Source organism: Conger conger, chromosome 3 (genome assembly GCF_963514075.1).
Source record: "Conger conger chromosome 3, fConCon1.1, whole genome shotgun sequence".
NCBI classification, from domain to species: domain Eukaryota; kingdom Metazoa; phylum Chordata; class Actinopteri; order Anguilliformes; family Congridae; genus Conger; species Conger conger.
Window position 1 is genome coordinate 54267473 of NC_083762.1, and position 26194 is coordinate 54293666.

General features: G+C 40.4%; 2 protein-coding genes across 4 annotated transcripts in view; one reads left to right on the forward strand and one right to left on the reverse strand.

Annotated features, from left to right (window-relative positions):
• The window catches only part of ube3a (ubiquitin protein ligase E3A), a 29590-nt gene extending 22564 nt beyond the window's left edge, over window positions 1-7026 (forward strand). For all 3 annotated transcript variants that reach the window (XM_061234850.1, XM_061234851.1, XM_061234852.1), the window contains exons 7-11: window positions 461-625; window positions 1029-1184; window positions 1286-1359; window positions 1844-1987; window positions 5008-7026. In XM_061234850.1, the coding sequence (XP_061090834.1) occupies window positions 461-625; window positions 1029-1184; window positions 1286-1359; window positions 1844-1987; window positions 5008-5128 (660 nt within the window). In that variant the 3' untranslated portion in view covers window positions 5129-7026. The remainder of the gene's footprint in view (window positions 1-460; window positions 626-1028; window positions 1185-1285; window positions 1360-1843; window positions 1988-5007) is intronic.
• Window positions 7027-12750: 5724 nt separating this feature from the next.
• On the reverse strand, window positions 12751-24086 carry cnga3a (cyclic nucleotide gated channel subunit alpha 3a). The gene is made up of 8 exons (XM_061234854.1): window positions 23998-24086; window positions 21688-21786; window positions 18852-19019; window positions 18191-18250; window positions 17001-17192; window positions 16589-16690; window positions 14692-14798; window positions 12751-14141 (listed from the first exon to the last, which is right to left on the reverse strand). The coding sequence occupies exons 1-8, from the start codon at window positions 24084-24086 to the stop codon at window positions 12751-12753; spliced, it is 2208 nt and encodes a 735-aa protein (XP_061090838.1).
• Between the last annotated feature and the right edge of the window lie 2108 nt (window positions 24087-26194).

A 26194-nucleotide genomic window follows, 5' to 3' on the forward strand; every position in this document is an offset into this window, starting at 1 on the left:
TGTTACAAGCAAGGGATATACTACCAAATATTAAGTGTTATTTACTGTCATTTACTTAAACTCTCTGTTCCAATACTTTTGCTCACCTAAAAATTGGGTAATCTGATACCAAAGGTGCTATGTTTGAAGTAGTTTACACGTCAGGGTGTACATACCAGGAAACAAAAGCTGAAATTCTAAAATCTTAAGTCTCGTGTTCATCTTTTTATCTCAACCCCAAATGTATTCAGTGTATTGCAAAAACAAAGGAATTGGCCTTGTTGTTCCAATACTTTCGGAGGGGGACTGTATGCTGCAATTTCTTTTCTGTTAAACTGAAACTGTGCTTCAATTTAAACTGCAACTGTGAAGTACTAAATTATCTGCATTACACTTTTCCTCTGCTGATGGTTTTGTAATGGGGTCCTGTGCTGAGTTCCATGTTGATATAGGACGTGTGGTTCCTCTCTGGGCACGGCAGGTCCAGCACCAGAGCCTGAAAGAGCTCCTGGAGTATGAGGGCAGCGTGGAGGAGGACATGATGATCACCTTTCAGATATCACAGACCGACATCTTCGGGAACCCCCTCATGTACGACCTGAAGGAGAACGGAGACAAGTTCCCTGTCACCAACGAGAACAGGAAGGCGAGTGACCGACCGCAAAAATGGAGAACGTTTGGCTAAGTTCATTCCAGTGCATGGAGCTGATCTATTTGTGCGTCCCATGTGCCTGTGCTTGGTAATTGTACATACAGCCTGCCTTTAAATTTTGAAGGAAAGACCATTTGACCTCAGTGCATATGATCAGTGCAATTTATCTGCTGATCTGAAGTATATATCTTTAAGTATTTGAAGTTAGTGTGATCTGGCCATTGTACAAGGACGTCATCATATACGAGAGAAAATCTGTGCCAAAATCAAAGCATGAGCCCTATGTTGTATGATCATGTACAGATAAGACACTGTGGCTCTCCAGGTTGTCGTATATAAAAATGTTATTATTTCTGTTCAACAAAGGTGACATCTCTTCTCTTTCTGTCATTCACAGGATTTTGTGTCTCAGTATGCGGATTACATACTGAACAAAAGCATAGAAAAGCAGTTTAAAGCATTCAGAAGAGGTTTTCACATGGTCACAAATGAGTCGCCTTTAAAGTATTTATTCCGGCCTGAGGAAATTGAGCTGCTCATCTGCGGAAGCAGAGTAAGGCTGGAACACCCCCACCCCTCCATACACACACACACACACACACAAAGACAAATACCAACCTTTAAATGCTTTTCTGTGCTCTACTCCAAACACAGAACCTCGATTTTCAAGCGCTTGAAGAAACAACAGAATATGACGGGGGCTACAACCGAGAGTCTCGCATCATTAAGTAAGGAAATATTTCACGTTAGAGTAGTGCCCTCAGGCACTACTTTAACACTTCCATTTGATGTCAAGCCTCTGACAAGGGCCTCTGACAAGGGCCTCTGACAAGGGCCTCTGACAAGGGCCTCTGACAAGGGCCTCTGACAAGGGCCTCTGACAAGGGCCTCTGACAAGGGCCTCTGACAAGGGCCTCTGACAAGGGCCTCTGACAAGGGCCTCTCTCTTTAAATAAAAATGAAAGTAAAACAAATTACAATAATTACCATTGCCTCATCATGTAAAATGGGTGACATTTGTTTTTGCAGCCTCACAATGACAACTGGTATATGTAAATAAATAGGCTACCCATAGATTTGATACATACATTTTCTGTTTTTAGTTTTCATTATTTTGAACATCCAATTTAAGATACTTGCCCAACTATGGAAACATGTACTGATAATATAGAATGAAGTGTACAACAAGGTTCTGTCTGTGTACTTCCCCAGGGATTTCTGGGAAACGGTGCACTCCTTCCCAGAGGAACAAAAGAGGCTGTTCCTTCAGTTCACCACTGGCACGGACCGGGCCCCCGTGGGAGGCCTGGGAAAGCTGAAGATGATCATTGCCAAGAATGGCCCCGACACGGACAGGTGACACACGGGTCAGGGCGGGGGTCGAGCGGCAGCTCCTAAAACTCAGGGTGTCTCACAAAGCTAAAGTCCCAGAGCTGATGTGTTTAAACCCTTCCATAAATTCAGGAAAAATTTTTTTGGGGTGGGCAATATTTTATTTAGTCTCCTGCTCGATTTTAGCCATGATACAGCTTTCCTGAAAAACTATTCCAGGTGTGATTTCCCTACCAGCTAACATGTTAACCAGTGTTGCATTCTGTAATGACATGTCAATCAGTGGTGACTTAATTTTGTCACTATATTAAAGCAGTAATGGAGCAATAAAACCACATGAATCCATAAACCCATCCTGCCTTGCATTAATGGTTCAGGCTCGTGGTGGCTGTGTAATAGTGTGGGGGATGTTTTCTTGCTATACGTTAGGCCCCTGTATACAAATGGAGGATTATTTAATTGTGCATCCCTTCATGGCCACGGTCTCCCTGTCTTCTGATCGCTAATTCAAGCAATAACGTGCCATGTCACGAAGTACACGTCATCTCAAGCTGGTTCCATGAACATGTCTGAGTTTGGTGTACTCCAATGGCCTGCAGAGTCACCAGATCTTAATCCAATTGGGATTTGGTTGAACGAGACATTCCCAGCATGAATGTGCAGCTGACAAATCTTCAGCTATAAATATTTATGCATTTTCCCATATACAGTACAAACTCAGAAAAGCAAAATAGTCTGGTCAACCTTCCATGAATGGAATAATATATGAAATGACTACTGAAAACCGCAAACAAGTAACAACTGAAATTATGTGAAAATTAGACAAAGGGCTGAGCTTCACGGCTGTTGCTAAAGAGTAACCTACAAAAAAGGACAAAGAATTTTGTTGAGTGGAAGTGAGAAGCAGGTAAATCATTGTACGTATAGCAAATATTGCTTCATACTGATGGCTAGGGCCCAATACAAGCGGCAACTTTCGCTTACCATTGGTGTCACCTGGGACAAGTGCGCTGAAAGATCCTCGAGGGAAGTACAGATTCAGTTGCTAAGAATACAACAAGCAGTAACAGTAGCTGTCTGGACAAATTCCAAAGAGGTTATTCGTTTTTTATGACTCCAAATAAACTGAACTGAAGTAAATAGGCTCATTTCATTTAATAATATTAGGTGTATTTCAACGTCACTTTTAGAGTTTCCGTGTTCCAAACGACCTTCTTTCCCGATGTGTTTAGTTGTCTGAGGTTCTACTGTATTCTAGTATTGCTGTATTATTTCCGACCATAATAGAGAAATAGCATTTCATACAATAAATTGTACATGTGTTTCTGAACATACAGATTTTCATTAATCAGAAAATGGAAATAATTGAAATACAGTGGCTTCAGAAAGTATTCAGACCACTTCACGTTATTGTGTTGTAGATAAAAAAAACTTTAAAAATGTATTTCAGATTTTTCCCTTTTTCTCCCAATTTGGTTGCCAGTTGTACCCTATCCATACCAATCACCAATGTTATCTAGGATACACTGTATACATACGACCAGGTCCCCCGGCAGCATGAATGGATCGAATAATCTGAAGTGTGATTATTCCAGGCCACAGCCTCTCCAACCACAGCTGTGACTCTGAGGCGATCTGTTGTTGTATGCAGCGATCCTCCTCCTGCTGAGTCCTCCCCTCCCTCGGAGCGGCGGGCCAATTATGCCGCTTCAATTATGCCGCTTCAATTATGCCGGCCAAACTCAGCCTTTTGTCAGGACTGGGAATGTGCAACTGTAACAAACTGAACTGCAACAGTAGGTTTAATTTTAAATGGATAAATTGTCATTTTTGCCCAAAACTCTGTTAAGGCCCGGACACACCAAACCGATGGTCGGCCATCGGACATCGGTGGCGCCCTGTCGGCCGAGTCTTTCCGGTGTGTCCCGCACGCCGACACTCCGTCAGCGTGTTTTGGAGGGCGCCTGGAGCCGTCGATGAGAGAGAGAGCTCTGTGATTGGCTGTCCTGCTAGCGAATCAGTGCATGAGAAGAGAAACGGAAGCGACGAAAGCAAGCCATTCCAAAGTTACTATCACTACCAGACATAATTTTCGATTAGTATTACTAAATAGCGAGAGAACAAGGAAATTGCTGCAAACTGTTTGTTGTGAGCGAGACAATAGCTGCTTCTAGGTCCAACGCAATGCAAACGCATTCCCCGGTCTTCCGGTTTCCATTTTTTGAAAGACAAATACAGACTACCGCCACCTGCTGGTGTGGAGAGTTATTACCTCTCACGCAGGCGCAGAACATACGTGCGACTCGGCCGTCGGCGGACCGCGGTGTGTTCGGCACAGCCAACATTAACGACGCGTATCGACGCGAGGCGATCTTTGTCGGCGCTCCGCGGCCGACCGTCGGTTTGGTGTGTCCGGGCCTTTAGTGACTGTTGGGTTCTTGGTCAGCTCCTGGAAACATACAAAGTTTTAGAAATGGTTTCATACTGTTGGCCTAATCTATGCCCCGCCACAATTGTATGAAGGTCTACAGAGTTCCTTGGACTTCATGGCTTGGTTTTTGACATGCAGTGTGAATTGTGGACCTTATATACATATAGGTGTGTGCCTTTCTAAACAGGTGGACTCCAATCAAGTTCTAGACCCATCTAAATATAATAATAAAACGGATAAAAGATAATCAGGATGCACCTGACCACAATTTAGAGGGCCACCTTAAAGGCTCTGACTACTTGACAGATTTAAGTTTTTGATTTTTACTAAATTTGCCAAAATTTCGAAGAACAAGTTTTTACTTTGAAATATGAAATTATGATTTATTGTGTATTGTGTTGATAGCCAAAAATAGCTCTTTTATCCATTTACAACACAAAGTGTGCAAAAAGGGGGAATACTTTCTGAAGCCACTGTGTTCACTCATATTGTGAAGTGTTACAATATCTTAATAATGTTTTGTTTCAGTACATTGAAATGCATTTCCGTAAGTGGTACTGTGAGTCTGTGATTGGCTGGAACAGCCTTCCCCTTTGCTCCTCCCCTCCACCAGGCTCCCCACTTCTCACACCTGCTTCAACGTCCTTCTGCTTCCCGAGTACTGTAGCAAGGAGAAGCTGAGGGAGAGACTGCTGAAGGCCATAACGTACGCGAAGGGCTTTGGCATGCTGTGACTCCCCTCCCCCCCGGAGAGGAGAAGAGAGGAGCGGGAAGGCGGGACGAGGCAGAGAACTAATAACCCCCCCTGTCCCAAAAAAAAGAAACGTAATCGCAAAATAAGGAAAGGGAGGGAGACGGGGGCGAGAAGCCGAAACGGGGCTGTACGTCGGAGAGCCATGGTTGGGCTGTCTGTGTCCTGGCTCGCACCCTGAGGCCACAGGGATGGGAACAGGAGAGAAACCACATGTGATCTTTATTTTTTATTTCCCACCCACTGTCCCCCTAGATGTATGAATGTGTGGCATACCCCCAATCCCCCCCACCCTTCTCATATGTACAGAATTCTTTCGTTGCTATTTATTGTAAGGGTAAAATCTGTTATTTTTTCGTTGGCTTGACTGGAGTTTAACTTCTTTGTGAGTGTCTGTGTGTGTGTGTGGGAGGGGAGGGGCATATAAAAAGTGGGAAAAGAACATTTGGTAAAAAAAAAAAAAAAAAAATTTTTTTTAAAACAGAATAGAAAAAAAAAAAAACAACTTAAGTCTCCCGCTCTGTTACTTTCTGGTCTGTTAAGCCTACCCTGAAGCCCCATTGGTTATTTGGGACCGGGTGTCTCCTGGTCCCGGGCCTTGCTGTAACCACTGCTGTTCTTATGTAACGGGGCTCCCACAGGTGTGCTGTCCAGGGAGTAGCAACAGAAGGAGTACTGCAGAATGTTCTGGAACCTCAGCCTTGAAAATGTAGACTTTCTGAGCAAAGCACAAAAGAGATGCCCCCCCTCTTCCCAAACCCATGTAACTGTCAGACCCAACCCCCAACTGTCAGTCTAGTACCTTTACTCGGAATGGCCACATGCTAGAAGGAACCAATTATAAAATGTGAATTTATATTCCTGCCCATAAAATGCATCCAGCAACCCTTAAAATGGTTTGCCACTAGATCATTTCCTGTGTGAAAGTGCACTTAAAAATTTTCAGAATGTCGGCACGTTTTATCAACTTCTCCTTTTTTTCTTTTTTTTTTAAGCATCAATCAGATGTCTTCCCAGATAGCTGTTTTACGACAATGTTTGGTTAAATGTTTGGGATGATTACTGAAGAAACATGTTCACTCTTGAGTCCAGGGAGCTGTTTTTACTGTGTGTAATTCATAATTTGTAATGCCATTTTGGACAACGTGTGCTGCTAAATTTTTTGGCTGCATCTAGAACCAAGGCATTATGTGCTCCAAAAAAAGAAAACTGGTCTTAAAAAGCTTTGGTCCATTCTTATTTCACATTAAAACATTAGTCTCTTCCTTATCTCGACACCACAAAAAATATTTTTCTTCATTCAGGCTTTCAGCTGGATTTTGTTTTCTTGTACTTCTTGTACTGTAGGATCCTTGAGACATTGGTCATTCAAAGTCAAATTGTGAACATGTTATTACAGTACCGAAGTGAACTGTTGTTTTTAATACTTCAGTAGCGAGTAATTCCCAGCACAGTATCCCTGACCTAGATAACGTACAGTACAATGTGTCTGAGGAAGGTGCGGGGGGCTGATGGGTTCACACAATACCTCTATACCAATGTTCTTCTGACCATGCATATTCAGAAACCTTCCCCCGGCCATTCAGCAGGAAAACCTTTTTTTTTTTGGTATTGTCTGGTTTCCATCATTTTATTTCAATTTCCTGTGGTTTGTACTACTGCCGATGACGCACAGCCAGGAAGAGGCATCTCGGCTGCGGAGCTTGGAAAAAAAGCAAAAATGTGACGTTTAAATAAAGATCAGAAGGGAAAGCAGTTGGTTATTTGTAGGTTTATTTGGACAAAGATGTTCTCTGAAAAAAATGTCATTGAACGATGACAAAGTTAACGTGGTGTTTAAACATAATGCTAAATAAAAGTGACTGCTTTTTTCATCACGTCCTTTGGGAAGAGTAAATTGTGATTTCTTACGAGTTCTCCTGAGGCGTGACATCCAGGAAGACCAGCCGAGCAGAGGTGGTGGTGAGACACCTCAGACCCAGACACACAGCTTTTAAACTCCCTCAATATGCTACAAGACTGGATATGACTCACAACCTTTAATCAGCGATGAGGGAGTGTGATGCTGACCCTCACTTGTGTGTTTATTGGGAATCAGCATTTTCCATTTTGATCCGATTCCTCTTTTGAAATTAGCTTGAGAAGCCTTGAAGATTATTGTTAACCCTAGTAAAAACAAGGATCTGGTTGTCCTGGGTGCCCGGACAAGCAATTTGTCCACTTCTGTTTTAGGGTATTTATTTATTATAAATAAATACATTCTGTCCTTTGGAAAGATAGCCAAGATGCAAGTACTGCATAACTCCACATTTGCAGGACAGGAAATGGACAGGAAATGTTTCTAGTCTTATCATGACAAGTGAAGCTGTGGAAAACTTACTTATGCAATCAAACAAATTACAGTTTTTTGTTTTTTTGGGACAATTGGTACATTTCACAATGTTGTGCTTTGCGTTTCATAATTTTTTGTCATGCAATAGTTGTCCGCTAGTAGCCATTTACAAGTAATTTAGTGTAGAATTTGGATCCAAACAAAACTTGGTTTAATGAACAAAAGGTTGTGAACAGTATTACTAAAAGTAGCATTTCAGTTATGCTGATAGTTCTTGAAATAATCTGATATGTAGCCGTCAATGCCATCTGTTGGAACTCTACTCACTGTATGCATACACCCTTTTGTTTTCAACTCGTCTGTTTTCCTGATGACATTGATTTGAGTCCCAAGGAAGAAGTAAAAAATAAATAATTCAGTACAGAGTCCTGCGACTCTGGCAGACCTGACACATATTGACAGAATAACTCCACCTGTTCATCCACATATTTAACCACATTGCTGGCAGAATTCCATTTATACTGGTCATGAGTACTGTAGTAGACCTCACCTAGGGTCCATGGGCTTTCACTTGATCAGGGAAGTCAGTCAGCTCATGAGTGTTGAGCAGGTATGTCCCCTCATTCTCCCCGAAGTGGAATGGGAAGCAGCCGGCTGTTGTTCTGCGACATCGCCTCTGCCACAGAGATATTAATCACCTGAATTTTGTCTTTTGATAATAACCATGACCCTGTACAGAGTGGATATGGTTATGGTAGAAAAAGCCTTCAGGATGGAGTATATCTTTTAGCAATGGTAATCCCACATGAAAAAATAACACCTGTTCTTTAACCAAAAAAAAACAAAAACCTCCCAAGGATTTAATTTTTGGAATTTGGATTTGGATCCAAGATGTTTATTGTGTTTTTGAAAGAAATGCCAGAAGGACAGCTCCCATTTATCCATTCCAGTGCACGCACAATCGTGGTGATTCTTACCTTTATATTGTTCTTCTGCTTTTCTTCTTTGCCCCACTTCCTGCCTTGTGCATATGAAATTTGGGCCTTTTTGACTCATTTTGCAGCTGCAGTGCAACTCAAAGCCAGACCTAGACGCTTGCAGCCCCTGGTTTGGAGAAAAAACGGTGAAGCCTTTGTAGAGAAGAACACCTTTCCACTTGTTGAGCATGGAGGTGTTAGTATCAAAAATATCAAATATCAAACATTTCTAGAGGCTAATGTAGAGTTGTCCTTGTACACAAAAAAGATGGTGGTGTCCACTGGAGCATTCACTACCAGCACCTGAACAGCATTATTTGTAAAGATGCTTACCTACTTCCAAAAATAGAGGAGTGTCTGATGTCTCAACCCTGGCTCTCCAGTGTGGCTATTAGCAGATTGCCATGGATCATAAGGATGATGACAAGACAGCTTTTATCACAAGGTATAGCCTTTACGAATATACGCTCATACCACTTGGGTTAGTAAATGTGGCCAGCATCTTCCAGAGAGCCATGGATCTGGTTCTCTGTGGCCTGCAGTGGAAGACACTGCTCATCTACTTGGATGACATTATTATCCTGGGAATGACGGTTGACGAGAGCCACCAGCGCCTTGCTGATGTCTTCAAATGTCTTCACAGCTATGGTCTTAAGGTTAAACCTAAGAAATACCAGCTGTTAAAAGAGGAGGTCATCTTCTTAGGGCATGTTGTCAGCGGGGAGAGAATAAGTCCCAATCCTACCCTGATCAAAGACTTGCAGGACTCAGGAATTGCAAGCATTTCTCGGGCTTTCTTGCAATTATTACCGCAAATTTGTCCTGGGATTTGCAGAGGGTGCTAACCCACTTACTCTCTCCTAAAGAAAACAACCAAATTCCAGTGGGAGAAGTCACAGCAACAGGCTTTCATGCCACTCAAAGACAAACTGACTGCTGCTCCAGTCCTAGGATATCCAGCATCAGGAGCCATAGAAAGGGCCCTGTGCAGTTACTGCATGCTGCAGCCTTGTGCTGTATAAAATTCTGCCAGGATCCAGTTGCACAGCCTGAACATCAGCACCCAGCTGATGTGACACAGTCACTTCCTACTGACAACAGCAGTGACGATGGTTCAGATGGCCTGGAAATGGAACCCCCAATGCAGCAGAGGGTCAAAGGTAAGAGTTGGCCAGCAGCACGCCGAGTGAGAAGAAACCCCAGGCCAATCAATGCCCTGAAGAAAACTCTGAAAACTCTGAACTGCTTTCCCCTCTTGGCCAATCAGTATGTGACAAGCCCTTTCTTTTGGGCTTAAGAGAGGCAGTGACCTGCACACCTGATTGCTTTTCTGATCCTACCTTCTTCCAGTGAGACATCATGACAGAAAAACCATTAGTGGTTTATGCTGACATTTGAGAATACTTAAATTAAATTTCTAGGCATTTTTTGCATTACTGTTTTGCCTGTATCAGGGCCTTGGGCCTATCATTGCGAAGCCCTGCTGGTTTTGGTTTTGTTTGAGTTCATGTAGTGTTTAAGTTCCAGAACCCCATATTCATATTTTGTTTTTATTTATTATTTGGGATTCAAAGGGAGAAAGGGCAAATATTTCAGTTTATATTATTGAAGAGGGGTGGCACGGATGGTGCAGTGGGTAGCACTGCGGCATCACAGCAAGGAGGTCCTGGGTTCGAATCCCGGTCGGTCTCTGTGTGGAGTTTGCATGTTGTCCCTGTGTTCGCGTAAGTTTCCTCCGGGCACTCCGGTTTCCTCCCACAGTCCAAAAACTGGAGAATCTAAATTGCCCATGGGTAGGAGTGTGTGAGTGAATGGTGTGTGTGCCCTGTAATGAACTGCTGACCTGTCCAGGGTGTATTCCTGCCTTTTGCCCAATGTATGCTGGGATACATTGACCCTGTTCAGAATAAGCAGGTTAATATAATGGATGGATGGAAGGATGGAAGGATGGACGGATTATTGAAGAGCCATTTATTATTATTATTATTATTATTATTATTATTATTATTTGGGTATCAGTACTGCCACAACATTCCAAAGCATTTTTGCAGCTTTTAGTTTTGTAGGGTTCTTTAATGTTTTATGGTCTGTTTAGAATAGATATTGTTTTGTGGATAAATGGATAAGGGTCATTGTGCCTGTTAATAATCACTGGAGAAAACTATTTATATCTGCATGACCCACATGCCCTTCCTTGGATCTATCCTGAATCTCTCCTTTCAGTGGGATCAAGATTATCATGATTTTCAGTGTCAAAACTATCCTAATCTCCACCTTCAAATTTTGAAATGTTCAAAAACAACATGGGATCTATATTCTAGGTTGGATTGCATAACAAGATCCTCATTCCAAATTTTAGGATCACGATTACAACTTCTCGTTTTGAAATGCCAAATTCCAAGATTTAATCTTATCCAATTACTGTAATCCAATCCAAAAATGTTATCAAATACTGGGCCCTGGAGGTCTAAAATGTGGTACAAGGATAACATCAGGATCAACCTTTAAAGGGGTCACATCAACACCATAAACTGGGAAGACTGCAAAAGAAGTGGCAGCATATCAAGGAGTGACTCTCCACCAAGGTGGCCCAACCTCTGTCCACCTCCAACACTACACACTCATGCATTCATTCAGGGGCAGCCTGTACCCTTGTGGCTAAGGAACATGACTTGAGACCTGTAAGGTTGGTGGTTCACAATAAGATCCTCACAGCTGTCGGACAATTGAGCAAGGCCCTTAAACCCACATTGCTCCAGGTGGGATTCTCCCCTGCTTCGTCTAATCAACTGTAAGTCACTTTGGATAAAAGCATCAGTTAAATAACAAATGATTTATTTATTAAAAATTAAAAGGCCCCCCAGGAAGACTACCATACTCAACTCAGTTCAGCAATAAGGGGTTTGGTAGCTAATTCATCTTCAACTATTAGACTATTGGATCGTCACAAAAACAGCCAGATACACTGTTTTTCAGTGTTTAATTAGTACATTTATTTAGAATTTTCAGCATGGTTGAAGCTTGCAGAAATCAAATTACACTGCAGACATTTAAATACATGCAAATAGGAATACTAACTGTTAGGCTGGCCTTCAGCAAAACACTCCACGTTGGTGAGTATGCTTGTAGTACTTGGTCAGCATTAGTACAGTCATCAGACTGATAATTACTGTAGTCTATTCCAATCCAATATCAGAGATATGGCTTCTCTATTTATGTATTTCAAATATTATTGGATAAAATAGTATAGCCTTTATGTGTTCCATAGGGTTTGTCAGATATTAAAGCCCAGTAAGAAAATATTTATTTTTAAGAGTTTGAGACAACAACAGAGCCTTCCCATTGGTATTGGGTGTATCCATGTTAAAAGCCAATAGGAAAGCTCTTTTGTTTGAGTGTGCTTAGTTGTTTTCGGTTCAGTGAAAATGTTCTTCCATTGAAGATAACTGTTTTTTTCTGACAATGTGTCATATTATTTAAAATGTATTTTAATGTATTGTTTATGGGTAAGCAATTATTGATATCTAGACTTAACTTTGTTGTACACAATTGTAGAGATTAGCCTTTCAAAAACAAAACATTCTTATTTTAAATGCATACATAGTAAAGATCATGTTTAAGGATCTTAAAAAAACCCCATTTATTTTGTTGACAGGGTATCCCAACCTTAAAAACAAGTGATCAAATGAGATAAAAAATATTCCCACCTTCAACAGTATTTGTAAAAATATCCAGTAATTTACAAGAAAACAGTAGTATGTAAGCAGATTCATTTGTACACTCTGTATAGCAGTTGCGCCTTTACTTACTTAAATACTTAGGTCATAAGTAGTATACACCTCACCAGAGCAGAGAGGGAGATTATGGCCAAATTAATTCCACACACTGTCATGGTTTCCATCAGACAAAGTCTTCTGCCTTCTTAGTCATACTGCTTCCAAAATAGAGCACATCTCCTAGTTATTTACAAGGTATTACAAGTTATTGCTTGTCATTAAAAAAAACTGTGGTTTTGGTGGTTTAGTGATCTGCCAGCTAATATTGTGACTGCTCAGGCCATTTTCTTCTTTGCTCTGCTTATTTTCACCCAAAAATGTATTTACACCATCAAGGAAAAAGATACATTTCACAACTGAGGCCATCTTACTGAATAATATATGGACATGTCTTGCATATAAATTTAAAAGTATCAATCTAAATTTAGCAGTGTAATTCACAAAAAAACAAGGAAAACAAAAACATTCCAACAGCCTCAGTATATAAAATGCAAACAGTGGGTAACACTGCTCCTTAAAGCTATTTGTCCTTTTTGACTTCCACCACTTCAGAAAGATCTTCCTCACGCAGGGACTTGACCCTGGCCTCCATGTTGCTGATGCGCTGCTTGATTTTGCACTGGCTGGAGGTGTACTCTGCCATCATCCGCGCAAACTTGGTCTGTATAACGTCCAGGTTGGAGTCTAGTCGGACAATCTTCTCCTCTAGATCTTTGGGGTCGGCACCAGCATTAGCTATGGCCTCGTCAATCAGGTTGTCCTTCATCAGGATGGCCTTTCCTTTCTCCTCCAGGGCCTTCTTGGCATCCGGATACTCAGTTAGGGCCTCCATCAGGTCGTCCTTAGAGAGGGCGAAGAGGTCAGAATAGCCCACGCTTCGGATGTTGGCTGTCCTTCTGTTTCCGGCTTTGCTCCCCTTGATTCCCAGGATGCTGATCTCACCAAAGTAGGCGCCATCGCTGAGCACCACGAACTGCGTGATCCCATCATCCGCCACCACAGCTAGCTTTCCTTCTTTGATGATGTACATCTCCCGCCCGATGTCACCCTTCTTGCAGATGTAGTCACCTGGGCTGAAGACCTGGGGCTGCAGTTTGAGCACCAGCTCGATCAAGAGCCCCGCTTCGCAGTCCTGGAAGATCCGCACCTTCTTCAGGGTGTCCAGATGGACATTGATGGCGATCTCAGCCCTCAGCTTGTCCGGCAGGTTCTTCAGCACTTCTCTCTCATCACAGGTTTTCTTGTTCGTCCAAAGGTAGTCGAACCACTTGATGACCCTGGCCTCCAGTTCTTTGGAGACCTTCCGGAACTGCATGTACTGCTTGATGGAGTCAATCTTGGCCTGGAACTCAGCACGGGAGGCGTTCATATTGGAGATCATGGCACCAACGTTACCGACGATGGTGGCGAAAATCAGGACACCGATGAGGAAGTCACAAACCACAAAGAGGTACTCCACATCCTTTACAGGTGGGGGGGTCTCTCCAATGGTGGTGAGGGTAAGTGTGGACCAGTAGAGGCAGTAGATGTACTTCCTAACCAAGCGACCATATTCAGGGTGGCTGATATTTGGGTACACCCAGGTGTCCGTGCCAAACCCGATGGTTTTGGAGATGGCGAAGAAAATGCAGGCATTCCAGTGAATGATGACAAGAATATACAGGACGAGGTTGCTGATTCGGAAAATGTTGGGGTAGTTTGTCCTGGTTTCCGTTCGGTCAAAGAACTCAAAAAGTCGCGGGATTCTGAAGAGGCGGTTGAACCTCAGCTCAGGGTTGTTGAACCCAACTTGCAGCATCAAAATATCTGTAGGAAACAGCGAGAACATGTCGAACTTGAACTGCGGTGTCTTTCTGTAGTTATCTCTCAACTTCTTTGGGTCCTTTACAAGCAAACCTTGCTCCAGAAAACCTGTAAAACAAAGGACAGATTTCATGTTATATTTTGTATGTATAAGGCATGTATCACAATAACATCTCTTCTTTCTACCATCCACTATAAACAAATGCTCATTGCTATAGCCTGACAAAGAATTTGATGTAGACCTAAGGTGAATTGTCTGTTGGGTGAAACTTTCCATTCCATTTAAAAATAAAATAAAATATTGACATTGTGAAAACACATGATGGAGTCAGAGCCAAGTGACACCTGCATGTAGTTGCATTTACATTTTTAAGGAATAAAAGTAGGGCTGGTCAAAAATCTTGCAATGATCATTCATTTTCTATGCTCCCACTTTGAAATATTGCAAACATGTATTTCTATTGTGTTTCTATTCAATCTATATGTTAATGACTGACTTGTGTCTTCATTGTTAAATTGTTTAACTGTTCAGCACACCAGGAAAGCTTAAGTTCTGCAAACCAGTACAATTTTATTAGCTTATTGATCGATCAGATTGGTTGTTTGATCAATTTATGTAATTGGCTATTAAGCTGCACAAAAAAAACATTATTCTTACCCGTTCTTGCTCTCACAAATGTGTCCATTAGGTAGATCGCATCTGAGGAATAATCTAGACAGATCCATAATGTAGTGAAACTGTTCTGGAGCTCATTAAAGCAGGCCCTGTGGGGATAACAGCCAGGCAGACAAAACGCACAGAATTAGCAGTATAAACAGTACTGTAGAGTCTCCTTTCTGAAAAATGAGTCAACTTTATACTGATCATTAATCATCTCCAGTTGGAAATGGTTATGTCTTTAAGTGAGAAAATGCATTTGAAAATGAACCCTAGGGAAAGCATTCACCTTAATGCACCTGTACGAAATGTACACCAAAACAGTGGCCCTGATTAATAAAAACCATGGTTCGTCCATCGAAAATCCCTTGGTTATATTTACTCGGCGTAAAACGGCGTAAGCTGCCGAAAATAAACCTGCTGTTCTAATAAATCAGGCCACTGTCTTGTTGGGTGGTTTATCATAGTACACCAAGTGTGCAACAATGTCGGCACCCCTGGTCAAAAAGCATTTTACAATAAATATCTAAGTGAACAGAAGCAAACCTGACCGCTAAATGGCACAGTTCTTAGAAGCAAGATTACTTTTTATTTACATTTTTTACAGTTTCAAAATAAAAAAAGGCCCTGTGCAAAAGTTTGGGAACCCTGTCAGTACTTCATAACTCCTCCTCAAATGTTTACCCATTCTTCCTGGCAGAACACCTTTAGCTCATCCAAGATATTCTTTGGCCTCCTTGCATGTACGGCATGTTTGAGATCTCTCCACAGATTTTCAATAATATTCAAGTCGGGACATTCCAAGGCCATTCCAGCCCCCAGCTGATGTACTTCTTCTCTACAAAGGCTTCACTCTTTTTTCTCCAAAGATTCACCACCTTCTTTGGTGGTGGCCAAAAAGTTTATTTTTGGTTTCGTCAGTCCAAAGCACATTGTTCTAAAAGGCTGCAGGCTTCTCAATGTTTTCTTTTGTATACTTCAGATGCGTTGTGTTGAGGGTGTTCTTTCTGACAAGTCTGCCATGTAGGTCTTTGTCATTTAAAGTATGTTGTATTCTTGTGCTGTGAACAGCTTGACGAGTGTTTGCTACTCTTTTTTACAGCTCTTTTGCAGCGATGTGCGGGTTTTTCTGAGAATTTCTCACCAGGTCTCAGGCCATTCTATCTGAAATCCTTCTTGGTCTTCCAGATCTTGCCTTGACTTAAATTGTTCCATTAATCTTCTATTTTCTAATAATGTTTCTGACAGTGGTAGTTTGAAACATTGAGAGAGTTTTTGAAGCCTTCTCCTTCTTGGTGGAAATAAACCATCTTCATTCTGAAATCCTTGAACAACTGTTTGGAGGAGCCCATGGTTGTTAATACCAGACAGAACAGTCACTGCAGTTGGATGCTTTAGAAGGCATGGAGTTAAAAAGTTCAGCCCTGGAATTATACTCACCTTAATCATTGAAGGCCTAGTGAGTAAATCACCTGGGTCTGGGCCTTAGTAATCATCTTTTTAAAAAGTAACAAAGAATAAACCAAAAGGGTTCCCAAAATTTTGCACAGGGCCATTTTCCCATAAACATTTTTAATAAAAAGCAATCTTGTTTTAAAATTTGCAGCAAGGTCTCATGTTTAACTATGTACCATTTAGAGTTCGTACTCTGTACCATTTCGATCACATACAGATTCATTATAACAGACATTTAAGCCAGGGGTGCCCAAAATTTAGCACCCCACTGTATATACAATCTGAGGCCAGAGGCTTTTGGTTAGATGAGCAATTGTTTCCAGTCAAATGCTTCCATGGGTTATAGACACATCATCTTTCAAAATAGTTTCATATTTGGACTAATATTGGACAAAGAAAATATGAAATACAGAAGAGGCCAGACATGTAGTGTGCTACTGACCTTGTTATGAGCATCATAAGATTATACATTGCAGGTATAGAGATGACTGAGAGCCATCGGTAGTACAGATCAGTCGCTGGGTCCATGATCCACACCTCCTTCCTGAAGAAATGATACCAAATTTTGTTTCATGGGTGATTTTCCTTCAATTTTCCCTCCCATCCCTTACAGAAATGGAATATACTGCAATAAATTGTAAATATGTGGTATTTTCAGTATATTCTATCTCTATAAGGGAGTGTTTGTTGCAACAAAATATATATTATTTGGTCATTCAAAATGTTGTGAGCCCTATCTGTAAGGTGGTCAAAACAGTAATGTGAAATTTATACTATAAATTCCAGTGGTGCCATTTTGAAGGTTCTATTTTGTCTAAAATCTCCAGTCTACCCCCAGGCTACTGTGTACTTACGGTGGCTCCTCTTTCTTTTTGTCATCTTTTTTATCATCCTTTTTGTCATCTTTCTTGTCATCTTTTTTTTCATCCTTTTTGTCATCTTTCTTCTCATCCTTTTTTTCATCCTTCTTTTCATCCTTCTTGTCCCCATCTTTTTTCTCCTCTTTCTTTTCATCCTTTTTTTCTTCTTTCTTGTCCTCTTTTTTGCTAAAGACAACGTTGCCATTTTCACATTGTTTGGGCTATGATGGCAGTGAATTAATAGCTAGCTCTACAGCACTAAAACTAGTCTAATAGTTTCTAATGTCGCTCTAATGCAGGGACCAGCAACTCGCAGTCCTTGAGCTTCGAAACAGCTTTTCCCTTTCCTCCTGTTACCTGGTATGTTACCAGTCTGACCAATCGGTATCACTAATTACCCAGGAGAAAAGAATACTTGGGCTGGAGTTGGATTTGAGGGCCGGAGTTGATGATCCCTGCTCTAATGGGATTCTGGTATAATGTTCACTCATCTATTACCTATTTATTACCTTCAAATCAAACTAAGAGACATTTGACACTATTTTCCCTGTTTATATTTGGTGCAAAGTCCGCATAGTACTTTCTATGCGCTGTACGGTTTGCAGGAAGCCAGGAAGGGGCAAAGTAGTAGTAGCATACATTGATCATCAATGGCAAAACTTCTGTGACTCACTGGCTGTATTCTACAGTCTGTGCAGGATCAGTCAAGAAAATGTAACTGTAACTTGTTTCAGACAATTTGCAGAAATATGGATTTCATTTCTATACCACTGCTATAGTCATAAATTATTCTATTTTCTTCTTTTGTGTGTGTGATTGTGTGTATGTGTGTGTGTGTGTGTGTGTGTGTGTGTGTGTTGCATGCCACAGAGTGGCAAAGGCAGCTCAGTAAATGTATTTTCACTATGTGGAGGTCAGTGGTTTCTATGGCATGTTTTGGAGATCAAAGTAAACAGCTAGCTGGAACTAACTAATTCTAATTCTTGAAATGATCACAATCTTAACTTATTGGGGGTTTATAATTTATTTTACATGACAAAAAGAACCTCTCTAATATGCACAAAATGAAAGTCTCATCATTGACCATAATCTGCCTATTATGGAATAGGACTGAAAAGCAACTAGTTTACTAGTTCTACTGAGAATTCTAGAGGTTCTACCAAAACTACAGCAGACAGACTTACTCGTCTGTATTGTTACAGTTGTTGACGTTGAGAGGTGCCAGTGGCCACTGACTGATCAAACTTGAAATACAATGTAACAAGATGTGTTATTTAATGTATTGATGCTTTTCCCATGTCATAATTTGATTGTAGTACATGGTATTATTAATACAGTACACCCATCCACTATCTATACCCGCTTATTCCTGGTCAGGGTCGCAAGGGGTGCTGGAGGACCATGCATTGGACAAAAGGCTGATAAAGTAGTTTGAAAATTAAAAAGATGTTTTTCAACTTGGAAATATCTTCTTGAGGATCTTCAAAATAAGCATACCAATGTTAATATCTATATCATCTGTACTATCAAATACATTTTTTAATGCCCAAAGTCCTTATAATCCTGCTCGTCCTTTCACAGTGTCATTGCTAGTGGGTTTAAGGAATCTGACTAAACACAGTCCAGCTTAGGAGTACGAGCAGGGTTTGTGCAATTCTAGATTTAGTCACACAGATCTGAGATCAGTACTGGATTATGTGTCATAATGAGATCACAACGAGGGCACCACCTGCAATCACCCATTCTAACTGAGATCAGTGGAAGGTTCAGTAAAATCACCACGTGTGTGCCTGCCATACTCACCCTGTCTAACTGGTCTGAGATCAGTGGTAGGTTGTGACTTACTTCCTCTTGCGTGGGTGAATGGGGTTCCCTAGTGAGGATGGGGCACAGCTGGATGACTCTTTGAGCTCCGGGACCCGGAAACGCTCCATGAAGGAGTCAGGCCTCTCAGCCTCCTGGTGCCATCTGCCTGAGGCCCAGCTCCTCAGCATGAACACCACATGGGAGACCCTGGAGACCACGGTATCCCAGGTCATATTAGCATTAGCACATTAGCCTTAATACTTAAATACTTAAATACATAAATTAAATGTACTGAAATATAATATTGTGACCTGGGGAATTATTAGGTTCTATCTGTGTCTTGAGTGGTTTTGAGATACTGAGCTTTTTTAAAATGTCAGAACCTTATCATTCTATAGGTCTGTTTATGAATATTATGTAAAATGCATATGGGTGACATAATGTGCAATGGCATATGTTGCAGTATTCGGACAGTGGTACAATTTCTGTTCTTTTCGCTCTACTGAATGGATTTGAAGTGGGTGGGATGATCTCTGTAGGAACTACAGCTCCTTTTATACGCAGTCCTCCTATTTCAGGGCGCCACATTTTGGACAAAAGGTTTCACAGGTGATTCTGATTAGTCAGTTGTAATCAATTGCTTCCTTGAGGGCTTTCAGTATCTAGTCTTCATTCTAGGCTTTTTGATTGCCTTTGGCATCTGTTATTGGTGTTTGTCAACATTAGGACCAGAGTTGTTCCAATGAAAGTCAATAAGGCTGAGAAATAAGAAAAACAGTCAGAGACAGGCCAAACAATAGGCTTACCAAAGTAAACATTAAGAAGAAAATGTGAATGGGTGAGCTCAGTAGTTGCAAAGGGACTAGTAGGCCAAGGTAGACCTCTACAGTTGTTGATAAAATAATTCTTGCCATAATTAATAAAAATGCCCAAACCCCTGCCCAAAAGATCAGAAATGCTTTTCAGGATGCAGGCGTGGGTGTGTAGAAGACACAATTCAAAAAGATCTACACAGGCTACACTACAAGGTGCAAACCACTGCCACTTGGCCTTGTGGACAGATGAGGCCAATATTGACTTTTATGCAGGGCTGGATCCTCGGATAGGCCAACAAGGCCCAGGCCTAGGGCTCAAACTTTGTGGGAGGTCCAAAAATTGGGGCAGAAAAATCCCTTTAAAAAAACATAAAAAATGTTCCATAATTTGCGTCACATTTGCACACCAAATAAAAAGGCTGTAATCAAACAGGAATTAATCATTTGTATTGGTCATGCAAATAATTCACGCAATGGTATCATCCAATCCAAGGTGGAAATATCATGGAAAAAAAGCCAGACCCAAACATTTTAGTGCATCAGAACATATTTACAGGAAACTGCAAGGGAACTGTAGGGAGAACACTTTTTCATAATGATAGAATAGTGAGCTGCAAGATAGTGTCATTTATTTAATCTCAGTATACTGCTTCATCTGTTACATCTGTAAGGACTTGCCAAGAATGCTAGTAGCCTTATATCACAATATAATGACTGGAAAAATGTTACATGTCACCTACGGGAACACAACTTTTCCCCCATATCATATCATGTGTATGGTTGCACGTCCAGATTAAAACAGTAGAACTGATTGTTGTCTAGGTAGCCAAGAAGAATCAAAGAATATTGTACAAACATTCTATCCATCAAACAATGGCAATTACTTCGACTGTTTATAATTTTTGTTTTTTTAGGGGGGGGCACAAAACAGAGTCAGGGCCTAGGGTCCTTGAGCAACATGATCTGGCCCTGCTTGTATCAGGGTGATGGCATGAGCGAGTGTGGAGGCCAAAAAGAACCAAAGCACCCCATCTGTGAAACATGGTGGTTGGAGTGTTATTGTTTGATCATGTATGACTGCCACTGGTGCTGGCTCACTTGCCTTCATTGATGATGTAACTGTTGATAACAGCAGTAGAATGAATTCTGAAGTGTACAGAAGCATCTCATCTTATCTCCCAATTCATTGGATGGTGCTTCATTCTACAGCAAGGCAATGGTTCCAAATATACACCAGTGCTTTCTTTCTTCTTAATGATGTTCCAAACTGTTTATATTGGCAAGAGTATTTTTTTTGGCCGAACCTTTTAAAAAAAAAATTATTTCTCGTCATAATGGCTTACTTGACTTTCATTGGCACAACTCTGGTCCCCATGTTGACAAATGCCAATAAAAATGCGAAGGCAAATCTCCAAAGGCACAGAATTAGGGTGCTGAAAGATACTGAAAGCTAACTTATATCTGCACTAAGGAAGCAACTAACTAACACACCTGATTAATCATAAACCCTGTGATTCAATTTGTAGCAAATGTTATGGGGGCCCTAAAATGGGGGGCTATGTATAAAAAGGGATGTCATTCCTAAATGGATCATCCAATATTGATGTAAACACCCACAAATGAATGGTGACAGTTTGCCACATATTTAACCTGATATTCATTGTGTAATTTCAAATCTAATGTGCTGGAGTACAGAACCAAAATAACAGAGCTTGTACCAACTGTCTAAATACACAAATGCACGGTACATTCTGTTTATATTTATCAGACACAATCATACCAATGAGAACAAAGTAGTAAATTGTATATTTCTATATATTATTCAATACATACAATATCCTGAGTATATTGTACCTTTCATATAACAGTTTGTGCTTTGCATATAGGTTCCCGTTATGTCTTCATATCATGAGTATATTTTTAGTATAAACCAAGAATTCCAATATATGAGAAAGAATATTTGTGTTGCATAAATGAGACCCTGAATAGTGGCTTGTGTGCAAATCTGGGATTCAGGAGGCATTTAAATGATCTTGCAGGGCAAAGGGACGGTTAGTTACCTGGTCATGCCCCCAGGCCTTGTGAATGAACTGCTTTTGGTGTCCAAGGATGTGGCCTTCTGGGGCTCAGATGAAGTGTCCTCACACAAAGAGTGCACCCTTTGAACCGAAAATAGAGAGGGTGTATTTTTTATACATATATTTTCTTAGCAGACCCCATTATCCAGAACGTTACACTTTAACATTCTATACAAGCTGGATATGTATTGAAGGAGGTCAAAGTAAGTACATTGCTCAAGGGTCATTTGTTTTAATTGTCCTTTTTTATTGGATTTGAATTATTACATTATCCCAGCATAAGAGGCATACTTTAAATCTGGTGAAAAAATAGATAATACTGACAGAAAGGATTCCAGGAACTTCTGAAGATCTACAGTCTTTTTTATAATAAGTTATAAGACCCTGAAGATTGAGGGGATCTTTGAGCTTTTCTCCCAAGTGATAATGAGAAACTCTATTAACACACTTCCCTTTATCCCACAGAGATGTTTTTCATGTACAGCACCAGTGATCAATAAAACAACCTCATCTCTCACATTGTCCTTAAAAAGGACAAAATGCATCTCCTTTCAGGGCTTTCAGGCTTCTTTGTGCTCGTTGAAGTGGACTGCTTCAGAACATTCAGTCATTCATTTCACATGGCAACAGGTTAAGGGATTCAATCGAACACAATGACTTGAATCAAATTAGTTTCTTCTTCCAAATAATCCACATGTCTCCTAGACCCTATACCCACAAAGCTATTGAAGGAGCATCTGCCTGTTCATTACATTTACATGAATTAATTATTCACTCTTATCAGGTTATGTCCCCATATTGTATCTTTTAAGATGGAGAAATCAACTCAAGAAACCAAATCTGGATCCCACTGTCCTAGCCAATTATAGACCCTTTTTTATCAAAGATCCTTCAGAAATGTGTAGCTCATCACCTTTCTTCTTTCCTACATGCCAACAAGGTATATGACAAGTTTCAGTCTGGGTTCAGGAAGCACCATAGAACTGAAACAGCCCTCGCTGGTTGAACAATTTCTTTCTCTCCCTGGATTGTGAATGTATCTCTATTCTTGTCTTATTTGACCTAAGTGCTGCCTTTGATACTATAGACCACCACATTCTCCTCTGTAGGCTGGAAAAATCAGTTAGCATTACTGGACAAGCTCGTTTGTGGTTTAAATCGTATCCTTCTGACAGATCTCATTTTGTTATGGTAAGTCCTCTGAGCATTCCAGGGTACAGTTTGGAGTACTCCAATTATCGGTTTTGGGTCCTTTGCTCTTTTCTCTTTAAATGCTCCCTCTCGGGAACATCATAAAAATATATGGTGTTAAATACCATTGCTATGCAGGTGATACACAACTTTAAATATCTATTAAGCCAGCTGAAGCTGTCCAGCTATAGCCAAATTGGAGGCCTGTCTTAGAGATGTTAAGGCTTGGATGACCCAAAATTTTATCATTGAATTCAGTTAAGACTCATATACTGATAATAGGTCCCTATGGACAACATAAAAGTCCTGAAGGGCAACATAAAAACAATTAAAAACTCTAATTTAAACAAACAAAGTGGTTTAAGTGACTTAATAATGGTTCAATGGTACAATGTCGTTTGAACGACTTAATTTATTTGTTGAAAATTATGGAAAATTCCATCCATGTGAGATTTAAGTGAAAATGCCAAGCCATTGTTGTTGCACTTTTTGCTTTTTTTTCAGTGAAAATACATGGAATGCACAATAAATAACCAATGTATAAACCATTCATGGAGCTTGCAGAGAAACATACAGCATATTTACAACACAACACTGGCTAGGCATTTTCATTTAAAGCTCACATGGGTGGAATTTTCCATAATTTTCAACAGATAAAGTCACTCAAACAACATAAATTGTTTGAACAACTTAATAATTGTTTTTAACAAAAAATAAAGAAATCTTGAAAATTGAACCACCCAATGTTTTTTTTTGTTTTTTTTCTATGTTGCCCTTCAGGGATTCCGTAGGTCCCAAATCACTTAGAGATTAATTCCTGCAGTTTTCTTTGAAATTAGGTTTCTGTGAAATGATGGTTTCTCTGTTTCTGCCAAAGCTGCTGTTTGCAGTCTCAAAGAAAACTGAACTGCATACAGTATGCCCTGAATGTAGGGGTAAGTGTTCAATTATCTAACAAAGTTTACTGTATGTGGAATGCTGTATAACCTATATAGGTTGTAATAGGGACCATGTGTGCTCTGTTAGTATCATAGTGAATTTTACACTTGAATGTTGAATTATGAATCCATGTTTAAGGACACAGACATTTATGTCTCTAACCTGTTGCCGCCATGCTCCATCTGCTCCAGGTCATCTTCATACGGCCTTTGGCGGGTGGGGTAGGATTGCTGTGTGCAGATTTTTGCCATACTGACCTGTCTTTCTCTTAGACTCTGCTGGCCAGATGCATCTAGCTGCCAACTCACAGCTGTGGATCAGAGAAATGTTTCTGTATGTTTGCCTCATATATACAAACACACACACACACACACACACACACACAGCACACACATTCACATACATAATGTAAAATCCACATACATGCACATGTACACACACGCTCACACGAAATGCACACACACAAAGTATATTACCTGTGCTCAGGTAAAATACCTTGTCAAAAATAAATAACTAAGGATTCAAACCCTATGCACTCAATATTTACAGGAAGGTTCAAGGCAGGTCAGAGACGGATTATGAGTCAGTTGTTGTTTACACAGATTTATGTCTGAACAGATGTACTTTATTTTTATGTTTATGTTTTTGAAGTCAGTCAGTCTCAACAAATATTCTAACAAAGAACAGACACAAAAGACTTGTTTCTGATGTGCTTTCCAAACCCACATTTCACTGTGACAATCATGTTTATTTCTTAAACTGAAGAGGACACATATTTTCTTGCTGAGAGTTATAAAATGGTCAGGTACTATGCGTAATATCAGAATGTTTCCAAAGGTTGAAACGGTAACATAGGTTTCATTAAAAAAATATCAAAGTACCAAGTAGAAAACTTGCATTCCATTCAAAATTCAAGGGAAGTCCATTGAGAAAATAGTTTTTTAAATTTTTTTCATTTTCTCAATGCATCTATTGATATACAACTGTACATGTGTATGTATGTATGTATGTTTGTAGGCCAACAGGTCATAGTGATTGACATCCTGTAGATCAGGGGTTCCCAATCATGTGGCATGGAGTGCCGCGTGTATGCAGGTTTTAATTCCTACCAATCACTACACCAGCTGATTTCACTTAACACACCTTCAACCAGAAAGGCAGAAACTATTTAGTGAAACTTTTATCTAGTGCCTATGCATGATTAATTGATGATTTAACTAATTATTCGTTGCTATTGCATCCAGCTGTACATTTCATTAACAACATGTGAATGTACTGGCCTGTTCATAAAGAAAGCGCATTTAAATGTTTCTTTTCACTTTGTACTTGAGAACTAATGATGGTCCTTTGACGAAACATTTCGGTTTAAGTCTTCTGCTGCTGTAGCCTATCCACTGAGAGGCTTGATGCGTTGTGTGTTCAGAGATGCGCTCCTGCATACCACTATTGTAATGTACGGTTATTCGCGTTACTGTCACCTTCCTGTCTGCTTCGACCAGTGTGAAATGGAGCCACAGCCAAAACACTGGACAAATCCCCTTTATCCCCTTTATCCCCCTAGACATTATCACCAGTTTTCCAAAAAGGACATTTGGAGACTCCAGAAGGACACATGAAAACGAAATTATATTATGGGTCTCATGTTGTGTAAATGTTATTAGCTAAAATTCTTCTCTACTGCAATAGCATACCACTAGCAGGTTCTAGGCTGAGCTGAAGTTATACTGTATTTTTAGCCCACAGGAGGGGATCACGCTTTTACTGTGCAACTGGATTACCAATACTGGTCAGAAAACCTGGTACTTGTGCTGATCGTGTTCCAGAGAGCCCATACAAAACGTAGATAATAGTGTTCCTATGTACAAGTACTTTTGTAGAAGTAAGCAATGGCAAAAAGGACAACAATGATAATTCCTTCAGAGAAAGTAAACCATGGACATTCTATCGACGTTTCTCCAAGTTAGAACATTTTTAGAATAGCATTATTATGCATTTGGTTCGCTGGACCTTTGCCGTGAAAAGGCAAAGGTCCAAGACACTGACATTACCTTATTTTGTGTAGTATATGGTTTTCCAAAATGCAGAGAAGGCAGGTTCCCCCACACTTGTTTTGCCACCCACATGCTACAAAATAAGAAACTGTTGTCGCTAAAGCAATGGCATGTTAAAATAGGTTATACAGATGGAACTGTGGGTTTAAGGCTTTCAAACGGTATATCCTGTTACCTAAGTGATTGAAAATGTCACCCTGAATAAAAAAAAACCCCACATCGGCCAAGCCCTGGGCAGGTGAAAATTAAGGGGTTAATTGAACTGTTCAAGTAAACAATTTGATTCAGAAGATTATTTTATTTAATTC